The sequence below is a fragment of the Rhinoraja longicauda genome, chromosome 11 (genome assembly GCF_053455715.1).
Source record: "Rhinoraja longicauda isolate Sanriku21f chromosome 11, sRhiLon1.1, whole genome shotgun sequence".
Taxonomy (NCBI): domain Eukaryota; kingdom Metazoa; phylum Chordata; class Chondrichthyes; order Rajiformes; family Arhynchobatidae; genus Rhinoraja; species Rhinoraja longicauda.
In genome coordinates, this window is record NC_135963.1 from 7,005,017 (window position 1) to 7,032,049 (window position 27,033).

Sequence of the window (27,033 nt, forward strand, 5' to 3'; positions counted from 1 at the left end):
TGCTACTTATCAACTAGTTGTGGCTGTTGCAATCAGGAGTGAGTGAATTTTCAAATGTGGCAAGTTATGAATTTCTGCTGAAAACCCTCTTGGGGCCTGACAATTTAATTCAGCACAGACTCTCATTGCTCAGAGCTTTATTAGAATTTGTGATTCAAACAAAACACATTATTTGACTAAGGACTAATTAACCTTCACAAGTGACAACAATTACTCTTAAGTGCCTGCATCAAAAAAAAACAATTAAAGGCCAAATGCTTTTTAAAAGAAGAGATTGCTTAAAAGCTTCTCCAAGTTTAGGAATATCTGTGTTCACGCAAATGAAGGGTGCTATAGCAAATTGTTTTGATGAGCTCAAGTAAGGAGAGCCAGGCAATAGTATCTGCAGAAGAACTGAAGAACTGCAGATGCAGTTTAGTTTAGAGATACAGCGCGGAAACAGGCCCTTTGGCCCACCGAGTCCACACCAATCAGCGATCTCTGCACATTAACACTATCCTACACACATTAGTTTAGTTTATTGTCACGTGTACCGAGGTACAGTGAAAAGCTTTTTGTTGAATGCTAACCAGTCAGCAGAAAAACAATATGTGATCACAATCAATCCATAGGAGCATGATAAAGGAATAACGTTTACTGCAAGGTAAAGCCAGCAACGTCCAGTCAAGGATAGTCCGAGGGACATCTAAGAGGTAGATAGTAGTTCAACACTAGGGACAATTTACACTTCTACAACCCAATGAACCTACAAACCTGTACGTCTTTGGAGTGTGGGAGGAAACCGAAGATCTCGGAGAAACCCCACGGAGAGAACGTACAAAAATTCCGTACAGACCACACCCGTGTTCGGGATCGAACCCGGGTCCAAAACGCTGCAAGCGCTGTAGGGCAGCAACTCTACCGCTGCGCCACTGTGCTGCTGCTAGTTTATTTTTTATGAAAGGCACAATGTGCTGGAGTAACTCAATGGGTGAGGAAGCATCTATGGGGAACATGGATAGGTGTTTTGAGTTGGAACCCTTATGTTAAATGCAAATTATTAAAATATATTCCAATTGCATGTGTAACCAGACTGGAACACCAGGTAGTAGTGTCTGTTATGTTTGATTTCACAGTTGGCCGAGAACCAAGCTGGGCAGTTTGATTGAAATTTTATCCTTACTTAATATTTTGCAGACATTTGTACAGTCAAACCAGAATTTCAATTTTTGTGTAGAGATTTCTGAACCGTGTATTACCCAGTCTACGTATAAAGCCCTAAATGGACACTCCCCCCCCTACATCAAAAATCTTCTAACCCCCCTCTCTAACTCCAGGTCCCTCAGATCGGCCGACTTGGGGCTATTCACTATCCCACGGTCTAGGCTTAAACTCAGGGGTGACCGCGCTTTTGCGGTTGCAGCTCCTAGACTGTGGAACAGCATCCCTCTCCCGATCAGAACTGCCCCCTCCATCGACTCCTTTAAGTCCAGGCTCAAAACATATTTCTACTCCCTAGCGTTTGAGGCTCATTGAGGAGGCGCTGTGAACTGTTTGCGTGCTACTGTATGTTTTCATTTTTTTTTCTATTGGAACCTAATCAAATGTACAGCACTTTGGTCAACGTGGGTTGTTTTTAAATGTGCTATACAAATAAAATTGACTTTACTTGACTTGACTACATCGTAGTGGGTCCTTATTGGTATAAATTTCAATTTTTCAACAAGGCACACAATCGTTCAACCGTTTGATCATTGTTGGATGTTTTGTGCTACATTTGCACTGTCCCCTGTCTATTTTCTCGTTTCATCGATGTATTTTCCAATTCCTTTCTCATATACTTGGATAGATTTTTCTCCAAATTTCTTAAGGTTTAATCCGCTGAGAAGGAATCAATTTATGATGGCCTCAGTCGAGGAAGGATTATGAAGGCTTGTTAATTGCACACCTCACAGTTCATCGCCATTAACAATCCAGCATCCACCACCATTTTGTGACCTTCAGTCCCTTGATCTTCAACCTCACTCAGACATTTCCATTGTTCTTTTCATCCCTACTCTGTCATCATACTTTGTCTTGGCTCTTCATTCACATAGCATTGCTGCTTAAAGTCTCAATTATAGTTGCTGTTCTCCACTTCCCAAGATCTGTCTGTACTCAAGGATGTGATGTTTCTCTCATTCCTGGCATACACCCTCTAGCTCAAAGCTAGATCACTTTCAAGGGCAGCACAGTGCCTCACAGTGCCAGAGAGCCCCGGTTTGATCCTGATTATGGGTGCTGTCTGTGTGGAGTTTGCACCATCTCCCTGTGACCATGTGGGTTTTCTCTGGGTGCTCGGGTTTCTTCCCACATTCTAAAGACGTATAGGTTAATTGGTCTCTTAAATTGTCCCTCGTGTGTAGGATAGAATTAGTTTATGGGCGTTGGTTCGCACAAATTCTTTGGGATGAAGGGCCTGTTTCCATGCTGTATCTAAACAAATCCTTTACATCTTAGAGCAAGTTTACCGTCTACTTTTTATCGCGTTTTAACAAAAGATCATCAATGTGAATTGTTAATTTTTTTTTCACTTACGAGAGGCTGTCATAGGTGCTGAGAATTTCCAGCACTTCAGGTTTTCAACACCTAAAATTTCTCTCAATTATACAGTGCAGGTAGCACAGCTGGTGGAGCTGGTGGCTCATAGTGCCAGAGATCTGGGTTCGATCCTGACCTCGAGTGCTGCCTGTGTGGAGTTTGCACGATCTCCTGCGTGGGTTTCTTCCGGGTGCTCTGGTTTTCTCCCACATCCGAAAGACACGTGTGTTTGTTGTTTAATTGTCTTCTGTAAATTGCACCTAGTGTGTAGCAAGTGGATGAGAACGTGGGATAAAGTAGAACTAACATGAACGGATGGTCGATGTAGCCTCGGTGGTTTGAACGGTCTGTAACCCTGCTGTAACTCTAAACCTCTGCACCATGAGGCTGCAATTTGAACATTATAATCACATATTAAAAATACCAAATCAGAACAACTGATGATGATATCTTAAGGTAAAACAACTTTGAATAATAAACATAAGTTGAGTGTGGATTGCATTGGAGAAATTCACAATCCATTAAGGGATTAAAAATCAATCCGTTGCTTCTAAAGTGATAATTGAAAATGTTTTTCCGCTCTTACTATTGTGTTGTTTTGTACCAAACTCTTTCAAGGTGTTGCGAGTCAGCCTTCAAAGCTGTTTATTTTCTTTTACAGAGAGGGCAATTGCAAGGCATGAAGTCAGAGAGATTGAACAGCGCCACACAATGGATAATCCGAAGCACAACCAAGGAGGAGATGAGATGGATGACATAATCATCCTTTACAATCGTGTACCTAAAACCGCCAGCACCTCCTTCACAAACATTGCATATGACCTGTGTGCAATAAACAAGTACCACGTCCTGCATATCAACACAACCAAAAATAATCCTGTGATGTCTTTACAAGATCAAGTGAGTCACTAATTACAGCCTTATTTTATTCATTTTGGTATAGAATATGTGGAGTAAAACCTGTGAACAAGCATCCGATATATGAAGTACTTTAGAGTAAATACTCCAATCTTTCCTACAATATAGTCTTTAATGATCTTGTATTTTAACCAATTATAACCAGAATCCCTCAATTGTTCACCTTCTGGGAAATGGCACATTGTGAAGTACACATGAATTGGACTATATTACAATTCCACAGATCAGGTGGAATTGAAGATCAGTTGGTTCAAAACTTAACGTTTAATTCAATGTTTAATTTTAGTTATATTTTAAAAATGGGGCCTGGACAATGGATGCAGTTGTTACTTGCGTTTGTTTCTCCAATTTTCAGTGTTGATGCTTGTCTCTGTTTTACTTGGCTATTATTTAGGCTAAATAATGTAATGAATGAAAACAACTCATCTAGACTTTAAAGATATGTACTTATCTCTGTAAAAAAAAAAGAGACCACAGTACATTGACGCAGCCAAGTATATCTTACCCTTGTTTAACATCCTGAACTAAGATTGAGCTGAACAGATGGGATTTTAATTTATCACATGTTTTTATTTCATTAAGTCCGTGATGATTTTTATTCATCAGTGTCTTCATCAATCCATTGGGGAAAAAAAATGGCTGTAAGGAAAATCACTGCTTGCAAAAATACTTTATGAATAACTTAATTGATGAGTGTTATTTCTTTTTCCAGGCAAGATTTGTTAAAAATGTTACAACATGGAAAGAAATGAAGCCGGGATTTTATCATGGACATGTGGCATTTCTGGACTTTACCAAGTGAGTGGGTCAATTCACAAGTCTCTTTCTATTGCCAGAGCCATAGACAATAGGTGCAGGAGGAGGCCATTCGGCCCTTCGAGCCAGCACCGCCATTCAATGTGATCATGGCTGATCATTCTCAATCAGTACCCCGTTCCTGCCTTCTCCCCATACCCCCTGACTCCGCTATCCTTCAGAGCTCTATCTAGCTCTCTCTTGAATGCATTCAGAGAATTGGCCTCCACTGCCTTCTGACACAGAGAATTCCACAGATTCTCTGACTGAAAAAGTTTTTCCTCATCTCAGTTCTAAATGGCCTACCCCATATTCTTAAACTGTGGCCCCTTGTTCTGGACTACCCCAACATTGGGAACATGTTTCCTGCCTCGAACGTGTCCAACCCCTTAATAATCTTGTACGTTTCGATAAGATCCCCTCTCATCCTTCTAAATTCCAGTGTATACAAGCCCAGTCGCTCCAGTCTTTCAACATATGACAGTCCCGCCATTCATTAACCTAGTAAACCTATGCTGCACGCCCTCAATAGCAAGAATATCCTTCCTCAAATTTGGAGACCAAAACTGCACATAGTACTCCAGGTGCGGTCTCACTAGGGCCCTGTACAACTGCAGAAGGACCTCTTTGCTCCTATACTCAACTCCTCTTGTTATGAAGGCCAACATTCCATTGGCTTTCTTCACTGCCTGATGAACCTGCATGCTTCCTTTCAGTGATTGATGCACTAGGACACCCATTAGTTATCTGTAGGCAGTACTGTTTTGTCATCCTTTGCCCAAACAATTGCAATACAAAATATAAAGCAAACTAAAATAGTTGGAATATAGTTGCGTTTTTGCCGCACCGCACAGCAGAAACTACAAATGTCGTGACGGCACAGTGGCGCAGCTCATAGAGCCGCTATCTCAGAGCCCCAGACACCTGGGTTCAATCCGCACCTCGTGCACTGTCTGTGTGGAGTATGTATGCTCTCCCTGTGACCACGTAGGTTTCCTCCGGGTGCCCCGGTTTCTACCCACATCCCAAAGACGTGTGGGTTTGTAGGTTAATTGGTCTCTGTATATTGCCCCCTATGTAGGGAGTGGATGAGAAAGTGGGTGAATGGGTGATCATTGGTAGATATGGACTCGGTGGGTCTGAAGAAGGGTCTCGACCCGAAACGTCACCCATTCCTTCTTTCCAGAGATGCTGCCTGTCCCGCTGAGTTACTCCAGCGTTTTGTGTCTACCTTCGATTTAAAACAGCATCTGCAGTTCTTTCCTGCACAGTGGGTTGAAGAGCCTGTTTCCATGCTGTATCTAAACTATAAATGGAAATAATTGACGAAAGTGGTGAGCATATTTTTATCAGAATGGTACCTTTGTCAATAATGACCTTGTATAGAGAATATATATAAGAAAATAACTGCAGATGCTGGTACAAATCAAAGATATATATTCACAAAATGCTGGAGTAACTGCAGGTCAGGCAGCATCTTAGGAGAGAAGGAATGGGCAACGTTTCGGGTCGAGACCCTTCTTCAGACTGATATGACCCCATGCAAGCAAATAATTAGTGCAGTCGCCTAGAGGAAAATATTAACTTTTCTGTTGTTTTCTGGTGGACCCCTCTATGTTTTGCTTCTAAATAGTCTGAGGCTGGTATTTGAAAATTTTGTGTGCATTCTATTTATAAATGATTTTGTATTTCTTCAAAACCATCATTGTGTTTGCTGTTTATTTATGTGTGCTTGATGTTTATTTATACGTTTGTTGTTTTAAAAAACATATTCAGAAGCATGATTAATGCGCATCAACCCCCTGCTCCCTTCCATTACAACTACTACACATTGTGAATAAATGAATGAACGGTACTTTATTCTCATGTGAGACATGTCGCAGTGAATTTCTTTGTCTTGCATTCCCACATAAAGTATGCAGAGAGGGCTCTGACAAAGGTACAAGGTGTTCAGTGTGGTCCCAATGGTCCCTCTCCGTTCTCCACGCTGGGTTCCTCTTCGTTCTCGGCGGCCCCCCTCCCCAGGTCCTTCTTCGCTCTCGGCGGCCCCCACGCGCGGCCCCTCTTTGTTCATGGCAGCCCCCCCACCCCAGGTCCCTTTTTGTTCTCCGCGGCCCCCACCCTCACGCCCTGTTCTGTATTTCAGAAGTTTAGATACCAGGTGATTTAGTGTCTATGTACAACTTATATTTTAGTTTAATGAAATATGAGAGGAGATCTTATCGAAACGTATAAGATTATTAAGGGGTTGGACACGTTAGAGGCAGGAAACAAGTTCCCAATGTTGGGGGAGTCCAGAACAAGGGGCCTCAAGTTTAAGAATAAGGGGTAGGCCATTTAGAACTGCGATGAGGAAAAACTTTTTCAGTCAGAGAGTTGTGAATCTGTGGAATTCTCTGCCTCAGAAGGCACTGGAGGCCAATTCTCAATGTATTCAAGAGAGAGCTAGATAGAGCTCTTAAGGATAGCGGAGTCAGGGGGTATGGGGAGAAGGCAGGAACGGGGTACTGATTGAGAATGATCAGCCATGATCACATTGAATGGCGGTGCTGGCTCAAAGGGCCGAATGGCCTCATCCTGCACCTATTGTCTATAATCAAAACACTTCTAAGTTGTATATTGATCTACGGTCTTAAAAATACATCAAACATTCCAATTTTGTTTACATGTGTGTAATAAAGTATTTTGAATAATGTTCCTCTTTATAGTATTCATGAGTTAGATGCTTTTAATGATACTTTCATCACTTTAAACTTTTTTATTTCGTATAAGTCAATGCCCTAAAGCGTACAGCATTTTCCAGCTTACCAGCATTTTCTATTTTCCTACTTTTTAGAAGACCTTTTAGTACTTTTTTGAATAGGGTCAAAACTTAGTTGTCCACATGTGAATTTAATAGAACATATAACCAAACCCCGCTGTCTGTTGAATCAGCTTTTGCTCAGTACCCCTTCTGCAGGTCAACAAAATCGCCTTTGATTCTAATTCTGCCAGAGGATCTCCAGCAATGGTTAATCTTCCTGCCCTATATTGGAATGTCAAAAATAGGAAGGGTGCTATTAAACTGGAAAGGGAGCAAAAAAAGGATTTAGGATGTTACTGGAGGGTTTGAATTATAAGGAGTGGCTGGTTGGGTCTTGAGGCTGAAGGCTGACTGTATGGAGGCTTATAAAGTTACGAGGGGCACAGATAAGGAGATGAGCCACAGTCCTTTCCCCAAGGTAGGGGAATCTAAAACCAGAGGGCGTAGATTTAAGGTGAGAGAAGAAAGATTTAAAAGGGCCTTGAGGGGCAACTTTTTCAGATGATGGTGTGAACATGGAATGATTCGCCAGAGGAAGTAGTGGAGACGGGTACAATTGTAACATTTAAAAGACACACGGGCGGGTACATGGAAAGGTTTGGAAGGAGGTGGCTAGGTGCAGGAAGGTGGCATTAGCACAGTTAAGTAACTTGGTTGGCGTGGACATGATGGGCTGAAGAGCCTGTTCCTGTACTGTATGACTCTGGCTGTGGGAAATCATGCACAATACTCTCTCTATTCACACATTATACTGTTGCAACACCATCTGAAGAATGTATGCGAGGGATAGCTTCCGATTTCCTTAAAAACTACCACTTTGCCAAAGTTTATCAGCCCTTTAACCGTATCCTAGCTTGATGTATGTTTTCTGATTATCTTTCTCTTAAGTATCTTCAGTTTATTTTTTCGGTGCTTCCTGCTAAATATTATGTATTGTTGTGCACACTGTACAGTTTTGCAAGGATAGGCAATTGGACCACTCACACCTCTTATTTAATCAAATCATAGCAGATCTTTCATCTCAACACTACTTTCCTGTGCTAATCCCATCAAAGGAATCTTTGATTCCTTTAATATCCAAAAAGATATTGATCTGTCTCACATGAAATGCGTCTCCACAGCTCTCTTGGATGGAGAGCTCTGAAGTTTCACTGCTGTTTAGGGGAAAATAATCTCTTGTCTGAGTCCTGAATAGTAAGCGTCTTATGTCAAAACTGTCCCCTGGTACAAGATACCCCAACAAAGTGAAATATCATCTCTGAGTCAGTCTGTCAGACACTAGAAGAATGTTGTATGTTTCAATGAGACGATGCTTATTTTTTCCTAAGAGATCTTTGAATTCTCCCATACGCTCCACAATTCCAGGAGCCAGTCCATTGCCTTCGCTCAAGGAGGCCAGGCCTCGAACAATATTGTGGATGGTCTCAGCAAACTGAACAGTTTAAGTTTAACTAAACAAGTTGTCAGGCCGGGACGCTTAAGTCTGAAGAGCTGTCCCGACCCAATACGTCACCTGTCCATTACCTCCCACGGTGCTGTCTGACATGCTGAGTCCCACCAGCACTGCTTTTTGCTTAGTTTAGTTTAGAAATACAGCGTGGAAGCGGGCCCTTTGGCGTACCGAGTCAATGCCAACCATCAATCCCCAGTTCACACTCGTGAATTCCACTTTCTTATCCACTCCCTATACACTAGGGGTAATTTTTCCAGAAGTCAATTAACCTATAAACCCACGTCTTTGGGATATGGATGGAAACCAGAACACCCAGAGGAAAAGGCTAAGGGCAGGTTCTACACTTTTCATGCCTTATTATCACTCTGGTAACTCTGATTACATCCTTTGGCACTACCACAAATGCAGAAGCTTTAGAACTAGGCACCTTAATGACGCCGTGGTTTCTGAGCGCAATCAGAGTTGTTTGGCCACAATCAGCAATCTTGTAGTACGCCATTTTGTTTTCATCAAGGCAGGTGGCCAATTTGAACGTGGCAAACCATGCAAGAGTAGTACCAGGATGACTGGAATGAAAATAAGGTGAATATTCACCAACTTGGTGAATGTAAAGAAGATTGCATGGTGAACAATAAAGAAACCCTATTCCACAATCAGGTGGAATGAAAGATCTGTGCCCTGTCAAGTGTGGTTACGAATAAAAGTTGGGTAAAGGATAGACTCCACATACAAAGGAGCCACAAAGTGTTTTTTTTAATTAATTGGGTTGATCATTGTTATTTAAGTGCAGGTGCTTCAGAGAAATCTGTCATCTTATCTAATATTAATTGCAAATGAGTAAAGTATAGAGAACGTTAAGTGTTCTTGTGTATGAATCATAGTTGGCAAGTGCAGCAAGTAATTAGGAAGGCAAATGGCATATCGTCCTGTATTGCAAGAAGCATTGGAGTTTAAAATTAGGAAGTAGCGTTTGTAAGGCTGCACCTGGAGTACAAAGATTTAGTCCCCTTCAGAAAGGATCTAGTTGCTTTGGAGTCAGTTTAAACGATTCACTGGGAGTTTTGACGCATGTGACTGGTTACATCGGTATTCTTTGCAGTTTAAAAAGATGAGTCTGATCATATGGAAGCATAAGATCTTCACAGGACAGGGTAGATGTTGAGAAGTTTTCACGAATGGGAGTATCTTGAGCAAGGGAACGTAATTATAAAATTGAGGCGGTCATTTGAAACTGCAAAAATTATTTCAGAGCGTGGCGAATCTCTGGAATTCGCCACCCTGGAGCATTGTGGAGACTGGATTTTTGGAGGGATTTAAAGTGGAGGTGAATAATTCTTTTGGAAGATCGTAGATTTCGGGGTTATAAGAAACTGGTGCAGAAGAGGAGCTGAGAAAGGTCAGCCAAGGTGGAACAGGCTTGGAACATTAGGTGGATTACTTTTTTTTGCGGCTCTGTGATATGTTATTGTCAGAAGCTGGAAGCAAATTGTCCATGGATTTATAAATTCAGAAATGGTACACCCTAAAGGCCAGTCTGCACTGCTTACCAATCCAAATAAGCTCTGTCTGAAATATCTAAGAGCCATTGAAATCAGTGTAATTGTCAGGAAATGCACGAAACCACCATAAAGCAATTGCCAATGACTTCCTCTGGATCATTTATAATATGCTGATCAGCCTGAAGAAGGGTCCTGACCTGTTACATCATCTGTCCATTCCCTCAGCAAATACTGCCCAGCCTGCTAAGTTCCTCCAACATTTGTGTTTTGCTCAATATTAAGCTATTCTGTGTAACCTGTTTGTGTCATATGTTACTGCACCAGGAGGTGGCAATGTTGGTCCACGTGGTTGACTATACATTGGATGTAAAAATAACATCTCAATAACATACAAAGTGCTGGAATAACTCAGCGTGTCAGGTAGCATCCCTGGAGAACATGAATAGGTGATGACCTGGCCCAAAACATCTGAAGAAGAGTCCCAACCCAAAACTCCTTGATTAGTACAGGTGTCAGAGGTTATGGGGAGAAGGCAGAAGGGAGAGATAGATCAGCCATGATTGAATGGTGACTTAATGGGCCGAGTGGCCTAATTCTACTCTTATTCTTTATGACATGACTTTTTGAAACATCACCTATCCATGTTCTCCAGGGATGCTGCCCACTGAGTTACTCCAACATTTTGTCTTTTCTTGGTAAACCAGCATCTGCAGTTCCTATTTCTACTCCAGCACTTGCTGGCTTATTTTGTATAAACCAGATCTGCAGTTCCTCGTATCTCAATAACGTAACATGATCCAGTGATGTAATTTTGCATAACTGTAAACATGTTGTAATTTCCAAAATAATACAGGTCTGATACATGTTTACAAATGATCCATTTATCTTCAACCAGAGTTTTTGCTGGTGCTTAATTTCCTTTTAGCTGGAAATACATCCTGTTTTCTCAGCTTTGAGCTGCAGACTATTGATCCTCCTGCCTCGAACAGTATGTGCATAATGTACTGACACCTGCAACATTAATCTATTTTTATTATTTCTCATCTGGGCGGCACGGTAGCACAGCGGTAGAGTTGCCGCTTTACAGCGAATGCAGCGCCGGAGACTCAGGTTCGATCCTGACTACGGGTGCTGCACTGTAAGGAGTTTGTACGTTCTCCCCGTGACCTGCGTGGGTTTTCTCCGAGATCTTCGGTTTCCTCCCACACTCCAAAGACGTACAGGTATGTAGGTTAATTGGCTGGGTAAATGTAAAAATTGTCCCTAGTGGGTGTAGGATAGTGTTAATGTACGGGGATCGCTGGGCGGCACGGACTTGGTGGGCCGAAAAGGCCTGTTTCCGGCTGTATATATATGATATGATATGATATGATAAATGTTCTTGTGAATTATACACTTGTTGGCTATCATTTCTGCTATTCAGTCATCACCACAGTCTCAATAGACAATAGACAATAGGTGCAGGAGTAGGCCATTCAGCCCTTCGAGCCAGCACCGCCATTCAATGCGATCATGGCTGATCACTATCAATCAGTACCCCGTTCCTGCCTTCTCCCCATACCCCCTCACTCCGCTATCCTTAAGAGCTCTATCCAGCTCTCTCTTGAAAGCATCCAACGAACTGGCCTCCACTGCCTTCTGAGGCAGAGAATTCCACACCTTCACCACCCTCTGACTGAAAAAGTTCTTCCTCATCTCCGTTCTAAATGGCCTACCCCTTATTCTCAAACTGTGGCCCCTTGTTCTGGACTCCCCCAACATTGGGAACATGTTATCTGCCTCTAATGTGTCCAATCCCCTAATTATCTTATATGTTTCAATAAGATCCCCCCTCATCCTTCTAAATTCCAGTGTATACAAGCCCAATCGCTCCAGCCTTTCAACATACGACAGTCACGCCATTCCGGGAATTAATCTAGTGAACCTACGCTGCACGCCCTCCATAGCAAGAATATCCTTCCTCAAATTTGGAGACCAAAACTGCACACAGTACTCCAGGTGCGGTCTCACCAGGGCCCGGTACAACTGTAGAAGGACCTCTTTGCTCCTATACTCAACTCCTCTTGTTACGAAGGCCAACATTCCATTGGCTTTCTTCACTGCCTGCTGAACCTGCATGCTTCCTTTCATTGACTGATGCACTAGGACACCCAGATCTCGTTGAACTCCCCCTCCTCCTAACTTGACACCATTCAGATAATAATCTGCCTTTCTATTCTTACTTCCAAAGTGAATAACCTCGCACTTATCTACATTAAACTGCATCTGCCATGTATCCGCCCACTCACACAACCTGTCCAGGTCACCCTGCAGCCTTATTGCATCTTCCTCACAATTCACACTACCCCCCAACTTAGTATCATCTGCAAATTTGCTAATGGTACTTTTAATCCCTTCGTCTAAGTCATTAATGTATATCGTAAATAGCTGGGGTCCCAGCACCGAACCTTGCGGTACCCCACTGGTCACTGCCTGCCATTCCGAAAGGGACCCATTTATCCCCACTCTTTGCTTTCTGTCTGTTAACCAATTTTCTATCCATGTCAGTACCCTACCCCCAATACCATGTGCCCCAATTTTGCCCACTAATCTCCTATGTGGGACCTTGTCGAAGGCTTTCTGAAAGTCGAGGTACACCACATCCACTGACTCTCCCTTGTCAATTTTCCTAGTTACATCCTCAAAAAATTCCAGTAGATTTGTCAAGCATGATTTCCCCTTCGTAAATCCATGCTGACTCGGAACGATCCCGTTACTGCTATCCAAATGCTCAGCAATTTCGTCTTTTATAATTGACTCCAGCATTTTCCCCACCACTGATGTCAGACTAACTGGTCTATAATTACCCGTTTTCTCTCTCCCTCCTTTCTTAAAAAGTGGGATAACATTTGCTATTCTCCAATCCACAGGAACTGATCCTGAATCTATAGAACATTGAAAAATGATCTCCAATGCTTCCACTATTTCTAGAGCCACCTCCTTAAGTACTCTGGGATGCAGACCATCAGGCCCTGGGGATTTATCAGCCTTCAGTCCCATCAGTCTACCCAAAACCATTTCCTGCCTAATGTGGATTTCCTTCAGTTCCTCCATCACCCTAGGTTCTCCAGCCCCTAGAACATTTGGGAGATTGTGTGTATCTTCCTCAGTGAAGACAGATCCAAAGTAACGGTTTAACTCGTCTGCCATTTCTTTGTTCCCCATAATAAATTCCCCTGCTTCTGTCTTCAAGGGACCCACATTTGCCTTGACTATTTTTTTCCTCTTCACGTACCTAAAAAAACTTTTGCTATCCTCCTTTATATTATTGGCTAGTTTACCCTCGTACCTCATCTTTTCTCCTCGTATTGCCTTTTTAGTTAACTTTTGTTGCTCTTTAAAAGAGTCCCAATCCTCTGTCTTCCCACTCTTCTTTGCTATGTTATACTTCCTCTCCTTAATTTTTATGCTGTCCCTGACTTCCCTTGTCAGCCACAGGTGTCTCTTACTCCCCTTAGAGTCTTTCCACCTCTTTGGAATAAATTGATCCTGCAACCTCTGCATTATTCCCAGGAATACCTGCCATTGCTGTTCTACCGTCTTCCCTGCTAGGGCCTCCTTCCAATCAATTTTGGCCAGCTCCCGCCTCATGCCTCTGTAATCCCCTTTGCTATACTGTAATACCGACACTTCCGATTTTCCCTTCTGCCTTTCCATTTGCAGAGTAAAACTTATCATGTTGTGATCACTGCCTCCTAATGGCTCTTTTACCTCTAGTCCCCTTATCAGATCAGGATCATTACACAACACTAAATCCAGAATTGCCTTCTCCCTGGTAGGCTCCAGTACAAGCTGTTCTAAGAATCCATCTCGAAGGCACTCTACAAACTCTCTTTCCTGGGGTCCATTTCCAACCTGATTTTCCCAGTCTACCTGCATGTTGAAATCTCCCATAACCACTGTAGCATTACATTTTTGACACGCCAATTTTATCTCCTGATTTAACTTGCACCCTAAGTCGAGGCTACTGTTTGGGGGCCTATAGATAACTCCCATTAGGGTCTTTTTACCCTTACAATTTCTCATTTCTATCCATACTGATTCAACATCTCCTGATTCTATGTCACCCCTTGCAAGGGAATGAATATCATTCCTTACCATCAGAGCAACCCCACCCCCTCTGCCCACCTGTCTGTCTTTTCTATACGTTGTGTACCCCTGAATATTCAGTTCCCAGCCCTGGTCCTCTTGTAGCCATGTCTCAGTGATCCCTACAACATCATACTTGCCCATGACTAACTGAGCCTCAAGCTCATCCACTTTATTTTTTATACTACGCGCATTTAAGTACAACACTTTAACTTCTGTATTTACCTCCCCTCTCACATCGTTCACAATTGGCCCTGCCCTTAATTTCTTTTCCGCTCTAGAACTTCTGTTCCCATTCTTCCGAGAGTCTTTTGCAATATCTCCTGTATTCCCTTTTACCTCATCTTCATATTCACAATTTGTTAACCCCTCCCCCCCACTACTTAGTTTAAAGCCACAGGTGTCACACTAGCAAACCTGCCTGCCAGAATGTTTGTCCCCCTGCTGTTAAGATGCAACCCGTCCCTTTTGTACAAGTCACCCCTAGCCCAGAAGAGATCCCAGTGGTCCAGAAATCTAAATCCCTGCTCTCTGCACCAGTCCCTCAGCCATAAATTCATACCCTCTATCTCTCTGTTCCTGGCCTCACCAGCACGAGGTACCGGTAGCAGTCCAGAGATAACCTAAACTAGCCATCCCATGATGGTACTGCCCATGCCAATTTACCAGCATTGTCATTGTAATTAATTTATTAGCCAAGTATGTAAACATACAAGAAATTTGCTTTGCCAACAGGCATTCAAAAAAGCAACAAGATATATAACCACATAAAAAATAAACATAGACTTAAACAGCCACCACAACAGCGTGTGAGAATCCCTGGGGCACACAGCTTAAGCGGAGACTCACAGCCATCAGTTCAATGTCCGGGCCACACACGCGCTCCTTCACCGTGATGTGACCAGAGTTGTACCGACCGCTGTCACTCTCTGCAGTCCCTGTCCGCCCGAACAGTCAGAAAGCCGTCCCCACTCGCACCAGACTCCGGGATGTCCCCATGGAGCCATGTCCCCGCAAACACAGAGATCACTGCACTCACAGCACTCCCTCCGAGTTATCATCATAATCATACTTTATTAGCCAAGTATGCAACATACGAGCCATATGCAGTGATCTAATTTTCCATCACTGTTGACCACGCCGACCAAGTTTTCAACAGTCTTCAGCCATGAATGACATTGGTTTACTATTATGTACTGAGTACATTGATAAAGACATTGTTTTATGTGCTGTAGGCAAACAAATCACACCCAAGTACGTTGGGTAGTGCAAAAGAGAAAATAAACCATAAGGATCCATAAGAGTGCAGATGGAGCCCAACTGGAAATGTTTAGTTTAGAGGTACACCGGCCAAACAGGCCCTTTGGCCCACAGAGTCCGCGCCGACCAGCGATTCCCCCACATTAACACAAACCCACACACTGGGGAAAATGTACACTTGTACCAAGTATACAAACCCAAGCCAATTACAAACCTGTACATCTTTGGAGTGTGGGAGGAAACTGAAGATCTTGCAGAAAACCCATGTGGTCACGTGGAGAAATTACAAATTCCACACAGGCAGCACCCGTAGTCAGGATCAAACCCGGGTCTCTGGCGCTGTAAGCACTGTAAGGCAGAAACTCTACTGCTGCGCCACCGTGCCGCACTTTTCTCCTGGGATGCTGCCTGACCCGTTGAGTTACTCAGCATTTTTCTTTTTTTGTAAATCAGCACCTGCGATTCCTTGTCTCCACAGAATATAGTTTATTGAAATTGCCGAATACAAACCTCTGAGACAATAAGAGGTGAAGTAAGATAGACTTCCACTGAGAAGGCCAAATGGACTGGACTCCGCTTGAACTGAAGTTGGAAAGAATCGGGCCTACAAGAAACTGGAAACCAGAAATCTGAAAAAAAAGTTATTTGATGGGGGAATTGGTTAACCCCAGCAATCTTTAATGGTGTCACTGATCCATCCCCTTTGGGGTGTGGTTGTCTATTGATCATTGCATAGGCATTAGGTCCATTCAGTTTTGCAAACACTGAGAAGGGGGCTATGGTCCAGCTTAAAACTCTGTAATTTGTGGTCCATAACAACACCATTTAGCATGGTGGAATTTTGACCGTGCCAGAATGGCAACATTTGACTAGAGCAGTATGGTATGTGGCTTTCTGTACGTAATCCCACTGTCCGTATTCAATGTGGTGACAATCATAGATTTTGGGGCTGAGGGTGGAAAAGAAATATGGCTGGTGTAATATTGCTAATTGATTGGGGCCGAGGTAATGCGGTAAAGTTGCCGACTTACACTGCCAGAGCCCTGGTTTGATCTATACTCTGGGTGCTGACTCTACGGAGTTTGTACATTCTCCCTGTGACTACCTGGGTTTTCTCCGAGTACTCCGGTTTCTTCCCACACTCCGAAGACGTACAAGTCTGTAGGTTAACTGGATTCTGTGAATTGTAAATTGTCCATAGCGTGTAAGATATTGCCAGTACTAATGCGGCACGATTGCTGGATGGCACAGACTCGGTGGGCCGAAAGGCCTGTTTCCACACTGTATCTCAAGTCTAAAGTAAAGCACAGTGGCGCAGCAGTAGAGTTGCTGCCTTACAGCGAATGCAGTGCCAGAGACCCAGGTTCGATCCCGACTACGGGTGCTGTGTGTTCGGATTTTGTACGTTCTCCCCGTGACCTGCGTGGGTTTTCTCTGAGATCATCTGTTTCCTCCCACACTCCAAAGACGTACAGGTTTGTAGGTTAATTGGCTTGGTAAATGTAAAAATTGCTCCTGGTGGGTATAGGATAGTGTTAGACATAGACAATAGGTGCAGGAGTAGGCCATTCAGCCCTTCGAGCCAGCACCGCCATTCAATGCGATCATGGCTGATCACTCTCAATCAGTACCCCGTTCCTGCCTTCTCCCCATACCCCCTCACTCCGCTATCCTTAAGAGCTCTATCCAGCTCTCTCTTGAAAGCATCTAACGAACTGGCCTCCACTGCCTTCTGAGGCAGAGAATTCCACACCTTCACCACTCTCTGACTGAAAAAGTTCTTCCTCATCTCCGTTCTAAATGGCCTACCCCTTATTCTTAAACTGTGGCCCCTTGTTCTGGACTCCCCCAACATTGGGAACATGTTTCCTGCCTCTAATGTGTCCAATCCCCTAATTATCTTATATGTTTCAATAAGATCCCCCCTCATCCTTCTAAATTCCAGTGTATACAAGCCTAATTGCTCCAGCCTTTCAACATACGACAGTCCTGCCATTCCGGGAATTAACCTAGTGAACCTACGCTGCACGCCCTCAATAGCAAGAATATCCTTCCTCAAATTTGGAGACCAGTACTCCAGGTGCGGTCTCACCAGGGCCCGGTACAACTGTAGAAGGACCTCTTTGCTCCTATACTCAACTCCTCTTGTTATGAAGGCCAACATTCCATTGGCTTTCTTCACTGCCTGCTGTACCTGCATGCTTCCTTTCAGTGACTGATGCACTAGGACACCCAGATCTCGTTGAACATCCCCTCTTCCTAACTTGACACCATTCAGATAATAATCTGCCTTTCTATTCTTACTTCCAAAGTGAATAACCTCACACTTATCTACATTAAACTGCATCTGCCATGTATCCGCCCACTCACACAACCTATCCAAGTCACCCTGCAGCCTTATTGCATCTTCCTCACAATTCACACTACCCCCCAGCTTAGTATCATCTGCAAATTTGCTAATGGTACTTTTAATCCCTTCATCTAAGTCATTAATGTATATCGTAAATAGCTGGGGTCCCAGCACCGAACCTTGCGGTACCCCACTGGTCACTGCCTGCCATTCCGAAAGGGACCCATTTATCCCCACTCTTTGCTTCCTGTCTGTCAACCAATTTTCTATCCATGTCAGTACCCTACCCCCAATACCATGTGCTCTAATTTTGCCCACTAATCTCCTATGTGGGACCTTGTCGAAGGCTTTCTGAAAGTCGAGGTACACCACATCCACTGACTCTCCCCTGTCAATTTTCCTAGTTACATCCTCAAAAAATTCATGTAGATTTGTCAAGCATGATTTCCCCTTCGTAAATCCATGCTGACTCGGAATGATCCTGTTACTGCTATCCAAATGCTCAGCAATTTCGTCTTTTATAATTGACTCCAGCATCTTCCCCACCACTGATGTCAGACTAACTGGTCTATAATTACCCGTTTTCTCGCTCCCTCTTTTCTTAAAAAGTGGGATAACATTTGCTATCCTCCAATCCACAGGAACTGATCCTGAATCTATAGAACATTGAAAAATGATCTTCAATGCTTCCACTATTTCTAGAGCCACCTCCTTAAGTACCCTGGGATGCAGACCATCAGGCCCTGGGGATTTATCAGCCTTCAGTTCCATCAGTCTACCCAAAACAATTTCCTGCCTAATGTGGATTTCCTTCAGTTCCTCCATCACCCTAGGTTCTCCGGCCCCTAGAACATTTGGGAGATTGTGTGTATCTTCCTCAGTGAAGACAGATCCAAAGTAACGGTTTAACTCGTCTGCCATTTCTTTGTTCCCCATAATAAATTCCCCTGCTTCTGTCTTCAAGGGACCCACATTTGCCTTGACTATTTTTTTCCTCTTCACATACCTAAAAAAACTTTTGCTATCCTCCTTTATATTATTGGCTAGTTTACCCTCGTACCTCATCTTTTCTCCCCGTATTGCCTTTTTAGTTAACTTTTGTTGCTCTTTAAAAGAGTCCCAATCCTCCATCTTCCCACTCTTCTTTGCTATGTTATACTTCCTCTCCTTAATTTTTATGCTGTCCTTGACTTCCCTTGTCAGCCACAGGTGTCTCTTACTCCCCTTAGAGTCTTTCCGCCTCTTTGGGATAAATTGATCCTGCAACCTCTGCATTATTCCCAGGAATACCTGCCATTGCTGTTCTACCGTCTTCCCTGCTAGGGCCTCCTTCCAGTCAATTTTGGCCAGCTCCTGCCTCATGCCTCTGTAATCCCCTTTGCTATACTGTAATACTGACACTTCCGATTTCCCCTTCTGCCTTTCCATTTGCAGAGTAAAACGTATCATGTTGTGATCACTGCCTCCTAATGGCTCTTTTACCTCTAGTCCCCTTATCAGATCAGGATCATTACACAACACTAAATCCAGAATTGCCTTCTCCCTGGTAGGCTCCAGTACAAGCTGTTCTAAGAATACATCTCGAAGGCACTCTACAAACTCTCTTTCCTGGGGTCCATTTCCAACCTGATTTTCCCAGTCTACCTGCATGTTGAAATCTCCCATAACCACCGTAGCATTACATTTGTGACACGCCAATTTTATCTCCTGATTCAACTTGCACCCTATGTCGAGGCTACTGTTTGGGGGCCTATAGATAACTCCCATTAGGGTCTTTTTACCCTTACAATTCCTCATTTCTATCCATACTGATTCACCCCGTTAGTGTGCGGGGATCGCTGGTCGGCGCGGACCCGGTGGGCCAAAGGGCCTGTTTCCGCGCTGTATCTCTAAACTAAACTAAAGTCTAGTTTGGTGGTGGTTGTCGAAATTGATGTTGAACTGTCGGGGATGATGGTGGAGGCAGAAATGATTGTGGCACTGAAGACACTTTTAGATAAGCACACGGTTAGGCAGGGAATGGGGGGATACGGATTATGTGCAGGCAGGTAAGAATTGGTCTTGCCGTCATGTCCAGCGCAGATGTTGTGGGCAGAAGGGCCTGTTCCTGTGCTGTCCTGGGTTTTATGTTGGTGTGATGAATTTGAGAAAGAACCTGTTCTGACTACAGCCAATCCAGTGTACAATGATTTGGTAATTAGAGGTTTCATTAGGAAAATTAATATCTCTTTACTTAAAGTATAGCATTTCTCTTACTGCTACATTCTGGTACACCTGTATGCTGTAGACTGCAGGGTGCTGAAATATTCAAGAGAAATAGTCCTTGGGCATTCATTCCTTCAAGATTTTTAAAACTATGTTCCAAGTAGAATATCCTTCATGTGTGCTTTATTGCCACGGGTATTAATCACAGAAATCTGAAAGTAATTTTCAGTATCAGATGTTCTATGAGCAGATGCTTAAGTGTTTGGGGAGGCGGGTCATTATTATGAACATTCATGAAGGAATGAAGTTTGACAGGGGCCTGGAGCAAGCCCTTTGTACTCCTATTTCCTGAAATGTGCTGATGTAAAATTTTCATTGGTACTTTATTTGCAAGGTGAGACCGACCGTCTGCTTATCAAGGATGTTACTGTTTCAAAGCAAATGCTTTTTCTTCACTCATGAAAATGATATATATACTTAAAGACATTGAACTTCTGAGATTGGAAAGGGTTGTGGGGGAGGGAGGGAACTACTAGACCTATTGTTGGACATTATGGAAGAGTATCCACAATAATTTTGCCCTGAATTCTTCTAAGAGAGATTTTGCCTGGCCTGGAATTCTTTGAAGAAGTTACAAGTGGCACGGCTAAACAGGAACCAGTGAATATACACGTACACCATTGATTTTCCGGCACCCTTGGTTCCAGAGCGTGCTGGATTATCCATTTTGCTGGACCAACAGAGGTCAGGTAATAATAATTCAACATTACACCTCTGACCCAATAAATATACCATCTCGTGTCTCTAAAGCACCATGGACAGCAGGAAAACGTGGAAGAATTAACAATTAGCAAAGAAATAATCAATTAACTCTTTCAAGCCGGAGGCACATGTCCCGAAAGAGTGGCGCCACACGCAATGCTCTCGTGATTTTGTCCGGATTTAAGGAAGTGCCGGACCATCAGTTGCCAGAAAATCGGTGGTGTGCCTGTGCCTGAATTTCATAGTCATAGAGTGATACAGCGGGGAAATAGGCCTTTCGGCCCAACTTGCCCACACCAGCCAAGATGTCCCAGCTACACTAGTCCCAACTGCCCGCATTAGGTCCATATCCCTCCAAACCTGTCCTGTCCATGTACCTGTCTAACTTTTCTTAAATGTTGGGATAGTCCCTGCCTTGACTGCCTCCTCTGCCAGCTTGTTCCATACACCCGCCACCTTTTGTGTGAAAAAGTTACCCCTCAGATTCCTATTAAATCTTTTCCCCTTCACCTTAAATGTATGTCCTCAGGTCCTCAATTCACCTACGCTGGGCAAGAGACTCTACCCGAGTGCATCACCCGATCTATTCTTCTCATGATTTTATACACCTCAATAAGATCCCCCTCATCCTCCTACGCTCCAAGGAATAGAGTCCCAGCCTACTTAACCTCTCCCTATAGCTCACACCCTCTAGCCCTGGCAACATCCTCGTAAATCTTCTCTGTACCCATTCTAGCTTGACAACATCTTTCCAGCTTGACAATATTTTTCTGGAACAATTGGCTGGAACGATTTCCGGGAGGAATTTAGTAAAATGCTGCATCAAGCTTTATTACAAACAATAAAAAATTATGGCAGTGGAGAAAACACTGGGGTAGATAGATGATTGGCAAGCAAGAAAGTGAGAGTGGCACAAGTGGGTCTCTTTCTGGTTCGTAAGGTGTAATAAGTTATGTGTCCCAGCGATCAATGCCGTAAGTTTTTTAGTTTGTATAGATGATTTTGAGGAAAGTACCAAAGGTACTAATCTATATACTAAAACTCTTGTTTGTTTGTTTGTTTGTTCCTGAACTACAGCCAAAGCGGCACACGATAGCACGACAATTTTAGGCCCACCTTACTCACTGTCGTCCCTTTGGTGCTAATGGAAGAAGTTTCATTGAAATCGGTTATATTTTTTAAGTTATTCGCATTTTAAAGTTTAAATCTATCTCCTAGGGAGGGAGGGAGGCGGGAGGATCAGGGGAGTTGAGGGGATGGTGGGGGAGGGGAGGGAGGGAGGGGGGAGAGGGGGAGGGGAGGAGAGGGTGCTGGACCAGTGTAGGAGAGGTTTGGGTCCACTTGGTCTGGTGTCTGTTAAATTTGTTCATAGTGCTGAGATAGGAAAATAGATTGTGAAGACGGCTGCAATGGAACATGGTTAGGTTAATTGAGTAGGCACAGTGTAATTGTCTATTCTACGGGAGAGAAATAGATGAATTATCCAGATGATAAAATATTTTGGAGCTCTGAGATGAAGAGAGATATGGGTGCTTGGATGCACAATTTACAAGAAGCTAATATGCAAATACAGAAGTAGTTGGGGAAACAACAATGTTATTGTTTGTTGCTGGGAGAATGGAATGAAAAAGTAAGTAGGTTATTATTGAATTACATAGAGCCTTAAAGAGATCATATCTGAAGCACTGTGCTGTATTGTTCTCCTTATTCAAAGAAGAATGTAAATGCATTGGAAGCTGTTCAGAGAGCTAGAACTGGGCAAATATCTCGAATGGGCAGGTTGCCTTGTGACAAAGGGTTGACCAGGCTAGGCTAGTAGTCGTTCGAGTTTAGAAGAGTGAGAAATTTCTTAATTGAAATACTCTGAGGGACCTTGGGTGAATATAACGAGATGTTTGCTCTGATTGGAGAACCCAAAACTAAGGGTTTGTTTTTTTTAAAAAAGAGATCCTCACCTTTTTAAGATAAAGATAACGGTTTTTTTCCTCTGACTGAGTCTTTGGAACACAATTAGTCATCCCAAAAGGCATCTCCTCTCATTTTTCTGGATTGGGTTCCTTTTGCTGGTGCTTAGCCTATTTTTACTAACTCAATATCATTTGGTGTCTGAAGACTGTGTTCCACATCATGACCAAGACTGAGTTTTCTTGTCATGAGTGCTTTCATGAGTAATCATACCTCCTATACTCATTGCCTCATCAGTCTGAAGAAGGGTCTCGACCCGAAAAGTCACCCATTCCTTCTCTCCAAGATGCTGCCCGACCCCCTGAGTTACTCCAGCATTTTGTGATACCTTCTGTACTCATTGCCAGGTTAATGTAAACCTTTCAGTGAATAAATCACCTGATCCAAAAGGGTACATCCTAGATTGTTACTGGAAGTAAAGGGGGAAATCTCAGAGACCCAATCTTCTACATATCTTAATATTCAAGGGTGGCACATGAGGGTGAAAAAATGTGAGATTTCACTATTAGTGTAAAAAAAAAGTGCAAAACTAAATTGAATCACTTCAGACCGACCGGTCAGTTCATCCTCTGATTGTGAAAATTCAAGAAATAATAGAGCTGGCAACCACTTGGACAAACTGAATCGTTTAGAGAAAGACTGCATGGACTTGGTACAATTGTGTTTAATGTTTAAGAGATTTGATGAAAGTCACAAAAGTGAAATTCAGTTGATGGATATGTAGATATCCAAAAGGTGACATTTAATACAGCATTAGACCCGTCATCAAGATTGAAACCATTGTAATAAAAGCAGTTGTCGAAGCATGGAACGAAAATTAGCTGGGTACGGAACGGTGGCGCAGCGGCAGAGTTGCTGCCTTACAGCGAATGCAGCGCCAGAGGCCCGGGTTTGATCCCGACTACGGGTGCTGTCTGTACGGAGTTTGTATGTTCCCCCGCGGCCTGCATGGGTTTTCTCCGAGATCTTCGGTTTCTTCCCACACTCCAGACGTTCAGGTATGAAGGTTAATTGGCTTGGTAAATGTAAAAATTGTCCCAAGTGTCAAGATTCAAGATTCATTTTATTGTCACATGTACCCATTAAGGTACAGTGAAATTTGAGTTGCCGTACTAAGTGAACAAGACACACAGCCACATAAAATAAAATTTAACATAAACATCCACATTCCTCACTGTGATGGAAGGTAATAAAGTTCAACATCTTCCTCTTTGTTCGGATAGTGCTAATGTGCGGGGATTGCTGGTCGGCGTGGACCCAATGGGCTGAAGGGCCTGTTTCCGCGCTGTATCTCTAAACTTAAAAAATAAAAAAAAACTAGCAGAAAATGAGCAGCAGTGAGAGTTTATTTGGACTGGAGGGAATGATCAATATCTACTGGTCACTGGAGATTCCCTGATCAATACTCCGCGTTAATGGTTTGAACTTGGATGTACAAGACACAATTTCCATATTTGGAGATGACACCAAATCCTGAGGTGAATAAGTTGCTGCTGATATGTAGTCCTGCAAATTACAACATCCATCTTAATGGGAAGAATGAGGGGATGCTACAAGTCAAGTTTATTGTTAGAGGATCCCACCACTAGCCACATTTCCACATCTCCACCCCTTTCCGCCTTCCGCAGAGACCGTTTCCCCCCGCAACTCAATAGTCAATATCAATAGTCGTTTATTTGTTACATACACATAAATGTGTAGTAAAATGAAACATTACCCGCAGTTGAACAATAAGACCAATAAGATTAATCAATAAAAATGCAATAACACATACAATCACAACTAACACCAAACAAAAAGAAACATCCATCACAGTGAGTCTCCTCCAGTCCCTCCTCACTGTGATGGAAGGCCAAAATGTCTTTTTCTCTTCCCTGCCGTCTTGTCCCGCGGTCAGGCTGTTGGAGTTGCCACGTCGGGGCGGTCGGGGCTCCCGATATTGAAGCCCCCGCTGGGCGGTGAAAAATCCCGCGGCCTATTTCAGGCCGCGCCGGACGGTGAAAGGTCCGTGGCGGGCCGACCCAAGCCCCGCGATTCGGGGCGGGCGAACACGCTGCCGCTGCCGCTGCCGGAGCTCCCGATGTCGGCCCCCATCCAGGGGCCTGCGGGCTTCCGACGTCCACGCGGCCCGCGCCGGAGCCTCCGGAGACGAGTCACAGCCGTTCCCGCAGCATTCGCAGGCAGCCAGCGCCGCAGGTGGTGAGTCCGCGCCACGGGCTCTGCGAACCAGAGCCCCAGGTGGTCCCAGGTGCATGGCCGGTGGTAGGCCGCAGCGGGAACGGAGACACGACACAGAACAAAGGTCACGTCTCCGTTCTGGAGAGAGAATGTTACAGTTCCCGTTCCCTCCCACCCCCCCCCAAAACATAACATACAACACTACATCATATTAAACTACAATTCAGACAAAAACAATAAAAAACACAAAAGACAGACGGACTGCAGGCAAGCCGCAGCTGCGACGGCAGCGCTGGCTCCTCCCCTGGTTAACTCATCCCTTCCCACCCAAACCACCTCGGGTATCTTCCCCTGCAACCGCAGAAGATGCAACACCTGTTGCTGTACCTCCTCCCTCAACTCTGTCCAGGGTCCCCGACAGTCCTTTCGGGTTAGGCAGAGGTTCACGTGCACCTCCAATCTCATCTACTGCATCTGTTGTTCAAGATGTGGACTCTTGTACATCGGCGAGACCAAACGCAGACTGGGTGATCATTTCGCTGAACACCTTCGCTCAGCCTGCCTGAACCTACCTGATCTCCCGGTTGCTAAACACTTTAATTCTCCTTCCCATTTCCACACAGACCTTTCTGTCCTAGGTCTCCTCCATTGTCAGTGAGAGCCTAAACGTAAATTGGAGGAACAGCATCTCGTATTTTGCTTGGGCAGCTTACAGCCCAGTGGTATGAATGTTGATTTCTCTCACTTCAGGTAGCTCTGGCTTTCCCCCTCTCTCTCTCTCTCTCTCTCTCTCTCTCTCTCTCTCTCTCTCTCTCTCTCTCTCTCTATTCCTCTCTTCTTCCCCCCCCCCACCCCAAGTCGAACTAGCATCTCATTTTCACTCTGCAAACAGCTAACAGTTGCCTGTTTCCTTTATCATCGTTACTTTTTTGCATACCTTTCATTCATTGTTCTTTATCTCTCCACGTCACTGTCTATATCTCTCGTTTCCCTTATCCCTAATCAGTCTGAAGAAGGGTCTCGACCCGAAACGTCACCCATTCCTTGTCTCCAGAGATGCTTCCTGTCCCGCTGAGTTACTCCAGCTTTTTGTGTATCTTTTAAGTTTATTGTCATGTGCACAACTGTGGAGAGGTACAGGTACAATGAAAACTTTCTTTGCATTCTGAACGGGGTCCTGGCACAAAGATCTGGAGATACATGCACATGGTTCATTAAAAGCTGTAGAACAGGTTGAGGAGGTGGTGATACAAGCATTAGGAGTTCTGGACTTTATAATTAAGGTTTAGTTTTATAATTGTCACATATACTGAGGTACAGTGAATAACTTTGTTTTGCATCCTATCTGATCAGATATATATACTTAAATACAATCAAGATAGAGCAAAAGGGAAGATACAGAGTGCAGAAATACCCAAAGTGCATGTTGGATTTTCCGATTGTTTGGTGTTTTTCTGGGTCACTGGGTCTTTAAGAATGCAAATATTTAAATCCAATTCCAGTGCATAATTTTGAATTCTCACCATGTGTTTGACATTCAGCTGGTGGTTGATTGCCATAGGTCATAAGTGACAGGAGCAGTATTAGGCCATTCGGCCCATCGAGTCTATTCCGCCATTCAATCATGGCTGATCTATCGCTCATACCCCCTGACATCCCTGATTGTGTTGAACCAGACCACCTTCTTGACTCACAAGTGATGGGGCATAAATGTCAGGGTCTTGCTGGCGATTCTTTGTGATGTTATTTACCCATTAAAAACAATTTAAGAGTAATTTTTAAGTCAATATGAATTGTATTGCAATCCAACTGGCTACTAAAACATTCTGGGTCGGCAACAGTTGACATCCAGTTTGCTTGTAAATGTCTGGCTCTGTTCCAGATTGCATAGTTCTCAAGCAATCCAAGTGGATGCTGATCAATACGCTCCCTGTATGGCTATAAAGCTGCTATTGGGACTAACTACATCTTGTTAACATGGTGGCTGCTCTCACTGTGAATGCAAAAATTATTTGGGGATCTGTAGGCATGCTTCTGATAGAATAAGAAAATAAATGCTGGTACAATTAGTCTGAAGAAGGGTCTCGACCCGAAACGTCACCCATTCCTTCTCTCCTGAGATGCTGCCTGACCCGCTGAGTTACTCCAGTATTTTGTG

At 43.6% G+C, this 27,033-nt stretch overlaps 1 protein-coding gene across 1 annotated transcript in view; it reads left to right on the forward strand.

Moving 5' to 3' along the window:
• The window catches only part of hs2st1a (heparan sulfate 2-O-sulfotransferase 1a), a 118,260-nt gene that overhangs the window by 73,412 nt on the left and 17,815 nt on the right, over nt 1–27,033 (forward strand). The window contains exons 2-3 of the mRNA XM_078408180.1: nt 3,221–3,459; nt 4,190–4,275. Coding sequence (XP_078264306.1) covers nt 3,221–3,459; nt 4,190–4,275 — 325 coding nt within the window. The remainder of the gene's footprint in view (nt 1–3,220; nt 3,460–4,189; nt 4,276–27,033) is intronic.